This window comes from Cynara cardunculus (assembly GCF_001531365.2).
Source record: "Cynara cardunculus var. scolymus isolate 2C chromosome LG 8, CcrdV1, whole genome shotgun sequence".
In the NCBI taxonomy this organism is placed as follows: domain Eukaryota; kingdom Viridiplantae; phylum Streptophyta; class Magnoliopsida; order Asterales; family Asteraceae; genus Cynara; species Cynara cardunculus.
The window spans coordinates 6,214,743-6,224,988 of NC_037535.1; the positions used below are offsets into that span (position 1 = coordinate 6,214,743).

The 10,246-nt window shown below is 35.1% G+C and overlaps 1 protein-coding gene and 1 non-coding gene across 4 annotated transcripts in view; both read left to right on the forward strand.

Annotated features, from left to right (window-relative positions):
- The first annotated feature begins 663 nt into the window (after positions 1-663).
- On the forward strand, positions 664-770 carry LOC112517552. Its single transcript, XR_003069735.1, has one exon. It is a non-coding gene; the product is annotated as a small nucleolar RNA R71 (small nucleolar RNA).
- A 6,351-nt stretch (positions 771-7,121) lies between these two features.
- The window catches only part of LOC112516636 (DCN1-like protein 4), a 23,521-nt gene continuing 20,396 nt past the window's right edge, over positions 7,122-10,246 (forward strand). For all 3 annotated transcript variants that reach the window (XM_025123797.1, XM_025123799.1, XM_025123798.1), the window contains exons 1-2: positions 7,122-7,314; positions 9,122-9,206. In XM_025123797.1, coding sequence (XP_024979565.1) covers positions 7,263-7,314; positions 9,122-9,206 — 137 coding nt within the window. In that variant the 5' untranslated portion in view covers positions 7,122-7,262. The remainder of the gene's footprint in view (positions 7,315-9,121; positions 9,207-10,246) is intronic.

Consider the following 10,246-nt stretch of genomic DNA (forward strand, 5'->3'; position numbering starts at 1 on the left):
TGATGATTCTGAAAATTAGCATGTTGATTATTATGATTGCCTTGATGCGCTTGCGAGTGAAAATTAGATTGGCCTTGTTGTTGAAAATTGGACTGTCCTTGTGGTTGAAAATTGGACTGTCCTTGCGGTTGAAAATTGGACTGTCCTTGCGATTGGAAATTTGACTGTCCTTGAGGCTTTTGCATTGGTGGATTAAGAGTTGGACTATGCCACGAACAATTTGGATGATTTCGCCATCCCGGATTATAAGTTTGTGAAAATGGTCCAGTCTTGTTGACATAATTTACATGCTCCGGATTTCCAGGACATTGCTCAAAAGCGTGACCTTCACCATAATACACGCATTATACTGATTGAACATTGGAATTAAAGGTATTAGCATCAGATTGCACATGTGGGCTAGATGTTAAATTTGAAATTAGCTTAGTGATCTGAGCTGTTAATGCCGAGATAGCATCTACCACATTTATTCCAGTTGTTTTCTTCAGTGGCATTGCACGTGGGTCAGACCATTGTCCGTTATTATTGGAAATCTTTTCAAGTATGTCAAAACCTTCATTATAGGTACAAGCTGTGAAAGCTCCGCCTGCAGTAGCGTCGAGCATTTGTCTAGCAACAATATTTAAACCATTCTAAAATGTCTCTAGCTGGATACAGTACGAAATGCCATGGTGAGGGCATTTTCTCAACAGCTCTTTATACATTTCCCATGCATCAGGAACTGTTTCATCATCCAGTTGTCTAAAAGTACATATTTTATTTCTGGATTTGGCATTCCTTGGGTGGAAAATACTTTTTCAAAAACTTTTCTGCCATTTCATTCCATGTAGTCATAGAGTCTGGTTGCAAAGAATTGTACCATGCTCTTGCTCGATCCCTTAGTGAAAATGGAAAAAGTTTTAGTCTCAGAGCGTCGTCTGAAACATCAGGGATGAGAAAAGAGTCTGTGATTTCCATGAAAGAACGCAGATGAGAATGAGGATCTTCAGAAGATAAACCAACGTACTGGCCATTTGTTTGAAGCATTTGAAGCATCAGTGGTTTAAGTGAAAAATGGGTGCCACCAATGGTAGGCTTACGTATCCCTATGTGCAGTTGAGTTAAATTAGGAATAGCGTAAGCATTTGCAAGACGAAAGATGTTTTGAGCCTCATCCTCATATGTAATATTTGGTTCATTTCTAAAAATACATTCTCCGTCAATAATCACATTTTCAGTCATCGTTTCAGAGTTTAAAGCTCGAAGAGCTCTTTGCACTCTTCTTCGTTGTCTAAAAGTTTGTTCAATATCCGGATCAAGTGGAAAATTTTCACCGTGCGACAGCCTTGGCATGCACGGTGCGTTCACAAAAAGATGGTAGAAAAACTAACTTTTATAAACTTTACTTTTAAAAAGAAAAAACTTCAGCGTGCTATCCCCGGCAGTGGCGCCAAAAACTTGTTCGTCGGTTTATTCAACCTTAGATTCCAACACAAAAATAGAACTCGGCGCAAGTATACACCTCGWACTACTGTCGTCTCGTAACAAGTAATAATGGTAAAAAGTACCAGATATCATTCCCACAGAGATAGCTTGTAAAGTTATTTCAAAAGTCCAGTGTATAAAAACTAGTTTCAGATGGCGAATCGAGGGATTTGATTTATCTAAAATTGGGGAGGTTTAATTAACACTAAGAAAATATCAATCTTAAAAAGAAGCACAGGGTGCAACAAGTTGATTAAGACATTAAACAAATGATTCAGTAAAAAGGTGACATAGCATTCCTGTCATAATTATCTAAAATCAATAAATGATTTTATATTACTATGACAGTATCAACTATCGGGTCAGATGGCCTCCCAAGAGTACACACCGGTCAACGTGCTATCGATACAATATCATTTATGTTAGATGTCGTGAATCCTAGCACAACACAGTGTTACCATCCTACACCGTAGAAGTATAGCATTTTTGTCAGATACTAAAGCTATTTATAGCCTTCTCCTATTACCTCAGGTTTTGAAAGTCAATACATTTTTATACACAAAATTAGTTGTCAATTAATTTTAATGTAATCATCAAATGAAATATTAAGCACCTGAAATAAATAGTAGACTATAATGCTAATAAGACACCTTTGTACTTTCACATCGGCTTTGGTCTTAATTTCCCATTACACCCCAAGCTAAGGCGTTAGCCTATCATCGCTCGGTTTCTTCTCTCGAAGGATGTAAGGACTGAAAAATAAATAACTAAGACTGAAAAGTAAATTGCAGAAAGTAAATTACAGGAAATGGAAATACTGGAATGTAAAGTACTGGAAATTAAATGACTGAAATATAAATGACTGAAAGTAAATTACTGGAAATTAAATAACAGAAATGTAAATTGCAGTAAAGTAAAGACTGAAATGTAAATGACTAAAATGTAAAGGACTGAAATGTAAATGACTGGAATATAAAGACTGAAATATAAATATTGAAATATAAAGAACTGAAATATAAATTATTAATTAGTAAATAATACTAATTAATATAAATCTAATAATTATGAAGAAAAGTACATGATGATTGACAAAGGGTACTTTGATGGGATGAATGATGGTACTTTGATGAGAATGGTACTTGACATGAAAACCTTGGGAAATGGGGTTGACTTTTTGAAGGAAACTTGCAAGTCAAGTAATGAAACTTGCAAAACAATTTTCGTTACAAAGACCAAAAGATTGTTTGCAAAGTCGTAAAAACTGTTTATTTAAACTACGTAAATTAGCAGTGAGCCACAAAGGACGAGATCTGATGTAAAGCAACAACGATCGACTAATTCGTAACATGAAATAAAAGTAAGAAAACATAACTTAACTTGGAACATAAAGAAGATGAAGATTAAATACGAGTACGTAAATTAAACCTTGACAATGAAGTCACAACTTATAAAAATCGGTTCTTGAAAAGTCAAACAATAAGAACCGAAAGCAATATTCTTGAGAGCAACTTACAAAAGATTATCAATAAATCTCCTAAAGTATGTAAAATTATCCAAAAGTAAGTTAAAACAAAGCATAAGGCTTGTTTATATAGGCCAAGGGAGGTCCCAAAGTGGGTGCCAACTAATAAGACAAAAAGCCTCTTCAAACTAGGCTTTGACCGAGCCCAAGGCTGTTGACCATGCCTCCTCTATGGACCAGCCCATCTATCCACGGCCCAAGCAGATTTCCAGCTCTTGGACAGGTCCTATAGGACCTTGCCACTCCTGGTCTTGTAGGACTGCTGCAGGACTGGGCTAAAAATTGATCAAAAACCTGCAAAAACAGAGAATTATCGTTAGATATATTATGTAACTACTAATATATGAAAAAGGCATAAAAAGACTCAATTAAGACACTAATGGGCAAATAAAACAAAGGAAAATGGTTAAGAAAATGATGTAATAAGGTTAATAAATTAACACTTATCACTAGCTCAAAATCAAAATCGACAAAATTGCAAAGAAAAACATAACACCTACAACTATATAAAACTGTTTTTATTGGGAGGTGTTTTCTGGAATACTTTTATTGAAAATTATAGATTATCTTGTTACGAACGCATAGGCGAAAATCTCATCGAAAACAGAGGTCCGAGCGAAAAGTTGTGATTTTTTTAGTATTAGGTGATCAAAATGGGTGATGCAATAGTGCATAAACTTGTACGTTGACATAAAACATACAATAGTTAATGTTAACAAAGTTCATACCTTCTGTTAACCAGACATGATGGTAAGCCCTGCTCCTTCAATAACACCAATATCTTTTTATTAATAGTTCAATGAACCACTTCCAATTCTCTTTGTTCTCCACATCTGCTACAGCCTAAGCTACATAAGCATTCAACATTGTAAGTGGTTAAACAAATATAACAAGCATAGTTTTTATGTACATACCTTTAGGGTAGATCTTATTATTTACGCCTCGACCAATTGCTGATATTAACTCTCCTTTGCAGACCCCCTTCAAAAAACAACCATCTAGTCTTTTAACCTTCCTACATCCACTAATCCACTCATCTCTTAGTGCTTTGAAGCATACATAAAATCTTCTAAATTCATTGTTTCCTCCTGCCATTAAATTTACATCCATCTTAAATGTAGATCATGGATTGGACCTCCTAATTTCATGTCCATAATCCCAAAGTTTTCCATAGTGTTCTGTCAAAAGAACCTTCAATTTCAAGAAGTGCCCTGGACTTGGCCCGGATGTATTGACCCTTGCTAACTTTGACCATAAACTTTTTTCAAAATATCATCTTGTACATCCTTGATTTTTATGAACAGTCTTTCAATGAGTTCTCTAACATAATGTTTTGCAATCCAATTTGGTGTCAATAGGGATCCAAAACTACAGTCTCTACTACATATGTGCTTATAATTAATGCTTTTAATTTGAAACGACTTTTTTCCTTGCATCCAAGATGCCCATAATCTAAAAAGACATGTGTGATCTTTTTGACCTTTTCCACATGTAACAAGTAGTCTTTCTGAATCATTTTTCACATATTCTAGTTGGTAGCAGTTTGCAACTGCATAGTTAGTCAAACACTGCTTTAATTGACTAGGATTCTCATACCTTCACCAAGTCTGGGCTTCATCAGCTTCCAAGAAATATTAGGATCATGTATCGGGTATTGGACACCCTTTTGTATAACATGATCTCCAATGTTATCATCATCTTCATCCACATTAAACTCAACATTGTCAATCGTGTTTACAATACAAAGCTTATTTAGAATTTGATCATCAATTGTTTTATTTAAGTTGATTATATCATCCTCATCTTCAATGTCTAAAGATAAAGAATCTGACATATGTTCACTTGAATTATCGTTTATTTCGTAGCTAGAATCATCACTACAATCACCATCGCAATCAGATATCATTCTGTAAACAAGAATAATGATTTCATCACGATTCACCAATGAAAACAAAACCTATCATACTCTAGAAAGGATGGCATAAAATGATGTTATGAATTCACAAATGAAAACAAAATCTATCAACCACAAATGATATCATGGTGTTGATAATTAGGTTCACATTGCATTATTTATGCTTGCCAACAACTATGGCCTTCAAGTTTGGACCCAAACATCTAAAAGTTTAAAAGAAAGCAAGCTGAGAACAAATGGCCTTCAAATTGACCAAATGACCTTCAAATTGCAAGTGTTCTGTTAGAACAAAGCAAGTTTAGAACAAATGACCTTCAAATTAACCTATAAAGCAAGTGTTCTATTAGAAGTTTAGAACAATGAAAGGAGAAAGCCTTTAGAACAATGAACAATGTTGGAACCAAACCTGATTATATCAAACTGCAGCGACAGGCGAACAGACGGTGGTGAGGCGGCGACGGGCGAACAGACGGTGGTGCAGCGGCAACCGGCTATTAGACGGTGGTGTTTTAGTTTTTTTTGTTTGTAGGTTTACCTCTATTCAGGTTACAAGTTATATTTTTAAAGAACGATGATCTATTTAACAAGTTTTAGAAAGTCCAAGGATTTATGAATTTTTGGGCAGAGCAAAGTTATTTTAGTTAAGCAATTAATATAGACTGATGTAGTAAAATGATCATTTATATCATCTAGACTGTATATTTAGCACAAAAAAGACAAACAACAATTTAGTATTGATCCATACATATAGTTTAATAGTACAAATAACATAAACCAAAGAAAGCTTAATAGTACCACCTTCAATTTTAGAAACCTTAAGGGTTGTTCAGTTGATTTTCTAGTAAGTCCTGTATGGTAGTTGTCTGTAAGGATTTGGTTGTCTGTATATATTATGTTAAATTATTGTCCGGTTGTGATGCTAAATAAGCTGTCTGAATGATACCACCTTACTCCTTGTTTGTTTGTTTTTCATACGAACCCAAATACAACCAACATTTATCTGCATTATTTCAAACACCTTATATCCTACCCAAATCCCCATGATAAACCTGTCGCTCTTCCGTTTTCTTGGAACCTCATCAAACTTGCTTTCAAAACACCATCTTTATGAGAAAATATTGTACAATTTCAGATAAAATTCAAAAGAAAATCAGAAGGAAGAGAAAAGAAAATCCTGGACCATATCTCTTATCTTTGTCATAAAACAAAGGTAAACTTTTTAGGGGTAAAAACTTGAGAATTTCAGAATAAAAAAAATCCCAGATCAAACAATACAATTCGAAAAAACCTTCATTAAAGTACGCTCCTGGGCACCATAACCAAAAGAATCACAAAATTACTTGAAACAAATGTTTATACAAATCCAGATCGAGATCGAAAGAGGGAGGGAAAACTCGTTTTAGCAGCATCAGATCGATATCGTTGAGAGAAAACTTGTAACCAACAACATCAGATCGAGATCGAGAAGAGAAAATTCGTAACCGACAACATCAAATCCATATCGAGAGATGGAGAACAAGGGATGGAGAGAAGGGAGATGGAAGGAGTGCAGTTTGGGCGATGATGCCTACAACAGGTGGATCGAGAGAGAACGACATATGTATAGAGGAGGAGGAGCATATATCTATTAAGGGGGAAGAGAAGCGTGAATTTTCCCAAGGGCATCGAGGGAAAATGGTCGGCTGTATATATATGACTCTACTTTGTGGGCTGAGCGAATAACCCCTAACTATTAAATTAGTAAGGCCCTATGGATATTAGATGAAGCCGAGTTATTTTAGTTAAAACATTTAATCTAGAACGATGGAGTAAAATGATCATTTATGTCATCTAAACTGTCTATTAAACACTGACCAAACAAGATTCTCAATCCTTGTCCTACTTCTTATCAAATAAGATTCTCGATCCTTGTCATACTCACCCAGTAAGGTAAGAGATACGATAACCGTTTGCCGTTTAACGTTTGGTAAACGATCCTTAAACATAGAACTAATAAAACCCTATGGATTTTCGGGCAGAGTCGAAGTATGAAATACTAGCATACTACGTCAAAACTCAAACCATTAAACCGATCTTCAATCCACTAAAAACCCGACCCGACCCGACCCGATGAATTTTATTGTCCAAAATTTCAGAATTACCTAATTGTAGGAGGACTCGAATGAAATTTTGTAATCCCATTCCTTTCTCTTATAAAACCCGCACTCAACACACGACATTGCAGTGGTTCGTCTTCGTCGCTATCAGGGAGCAAACCCAAAACCCCAAAACGCTCCAAACCCTTCTTCTCTCCTATCCAATCCAATGCTCTAACCGTTGCGTTTTCAATTGAATCTTGAAAATTTAATCTTTGAATCAAGAATGCCTCGAGCTTCGAAGAGGAAGTCGGACCCCGTACGATCATCCGAACCTGGTTAGTAGTCTTGTTTTTTTTTAAAAGAAGAGACGATAAACATCTTCCATATATTTCTTGCGGAAATTGTGACGTTACTGAAATTTTATGAAACTGGTACTTAAATATTTTTATCTGCGTGGGTTGATTTCAATTGGGTCAATATTGATCCAAATTTGAATTTATCTTGGCGGTTTGTTTGCAGAAATGTATGTTCTTAACTTGATGAATCCGGGGTCTAGTATGGTGTGGCAGACTCATTTCTATTTCAATTCAAAATGGGAAGATATTATAATTATTGGATAGAGGTATTTATAGAACATAGGATTTCAACCATCACTAAAATGGGGAAGAGAAAAACTCTGAAGAATATCTGTTAGATTGATTGGTTGCTTGAGAATGTGCAAGGACTTGGTTTTGTGCCAAAATTGTAATAAATGCAACAAGAAAAGGAAGAACAGGCTTTCCATTGGAAGCTAGTTTAGGTAGGTTAGATTGGAGACTACATTTGAAGTAAATATGTTTGGCAGGGGGTTATAGGTTCACAGGCGTCACCTATATGATGGAAAAACTCTACAATTGTTTTTAGATCAATTGCACAAGTTCTTGAGGGGTTTATTTAAAGTTTGTGAATTTTATGCTTGACAACAAGAAAAACTAGACCCTGCTATCACAGACTAACGGAGCAGTTAAGAGTGAAGGTCTGTTAACGAAAAAATTCAAAGAAATTAGGGACTACGAGGTGCAGAAGAAAGTGAAAACAGAGAAAGTAGTAAGTGTTTTGCTCTCTAGTAGAACAAACAGATAAAAGCATTAAAATAAATATTAAAACCAAATAAACCTAAAAGATGTCGTTGGCTCATTTAATTATAACCACACTTCTTAGGGACTAATTACCTTCCCTCCAATTCTACATGCAGCTTATGGATGCCACACTTCCCCTGTTCTGCCTCCTGCTCTTGCTTCACTCCTGGTCTGTGATGCAAACGACTTAATGACGAACTAAGAAGTACAGTACCCATGAGATATAAATGCAACTTTTTGCTTCTAGTGATTTGAAAAGATTTAGAAAAGAAAACTGTGGAACAAGAAGTTAAAGAACTCTAGATTTAATTTCGGGTCTAAAATGTATTCCCCTCATCTTGTGAAATTGCTTTGTCTGACATGGCTTCTAATTCAAGTAAAAGGTTAACTATTTATCAAATATCTAGATTATTGGCTGATAAAGACAAATAAAGGAATCATGTGGACCCAAATCAATATGTTAGGTTAATCTAACTCCGGGCACTTCCAAAAAGGAGATGATGCAGTTTTTAAGGGGAAGAGGGTTACATGTATATTAGAGGGTTACAGGTACTGAATGTTATTGAATCTTGAATTGATAATAAGAATCACTAAAAAATGGGGTGCATCTATCTATACTAGAGAAGGGAAATAGTTGGAATGACAAAACAAAGCAATTCACAGTAATTAGTTCATAAAACAAGTAGGAAAATTTATGTATCAGTTACATAATAGAGGTGGGTTAAGGCATTTAGTGAAAGGTTCCTTCAAAGCGTCTCTAAAGCCGTTTTAGGTTTCTTATTTGAAGTTATGCAGGTGCATGGTGCCATATGTTGAACAGTTTATTGTGAGACTGGTGCTGATTCTTTGAGAATATTTGTGCTTTATAAAATAATATATTAATACTATAATTTTTCATGCCCTCTACTAGTATACTGATTTGTTTAGGATTTACATTTGGAGCATCTTAATGTACATGTAGTGACATTTGTACCTTTTGAGGCATTTTTCAACATATTCTTATTTTTGGTATAATGTTCTCCAGCCCCAAAGAGAGCTACAGCAAAGGAAGTGGAACGAATAGACAACTTCTTTGCATCATATGCTAATACTTCAATAGGCATGATTGAGTAAGTATATACATGTTTCGTTTAACTAGTCCAGACACATTTTTCATGGAACTAGATTTTATGCTGTGAAGTTTTATTATACGATTTATCGTGGTTCTTCTTATGCAATATACTTCTATTGATAATTTTGAACCTTTCTATACTTCTATCAAATTTCTAGTTCCTCTTTGTTTATGTGAACATGTTTGCTAGTATTTTTGTAAAAAAGAAGCGCCTACATCCAATGTCTTGCATACTTCAGAGAATAAGGTTTTCCCGTAAATTGATGAGGGCTGCTCAAGCTAGCTGTGAACATTCTATATATTGCAGTTGCTCACAGAAGTTACTTTGATGAAGTAGAATTCCTTGTTCTGATCTTATTTCAGGACTGCAATCCTTCTGTGTTTGTTTGTCTGCCATGGGGCACTTGAAATAGACCAGCATATATGTGTTAGATCTCATATAGTCATATGTCTCGGTGGTAAATATCTCTCATCTATGATCCTAGGTGGTTCTGACTTTCTCGACATGATTCATATTTATATTATTTATTTTTTGTCATTCAAATAGACACCAGTACCAGCAACCTGCTACTTTTTGAGAAGTAGGCTCTCAAACGAATAAAAATAATCATAAAGCAATGGGATCCTGACAGTCACACATTTTGGCCTACCAAGAAGAACTGCATGATCTTATGAAGATGCTGTTTATGTGAAATTGTGAATTGGGTTTATGGAATCTTATATGGTCACTAGTCTTTGGGAATAAGAGTATCTTATTGTGTGTGTTTGGACACACCTGTTTCTTAGCATTTGTAGTCCCCAAGACATCGAAGTTCTTTTTAGAGCTTATCCTTATGTATGTATAGAGATATTTGAGGTCCCTTGGATCATATTCCATTACATTTCTCATCCTATTCTAGGTGAAGGGCCTTGAGGATTTATTTTATGTTATGTAATTGTTGGATTTCGATGCACAAGTTGGCGAAATTTAACAATCTTAATCATGTATTATTAACGATCTTAATCATGTATTGGTGTTCCTCTAATTCAAATTGATTA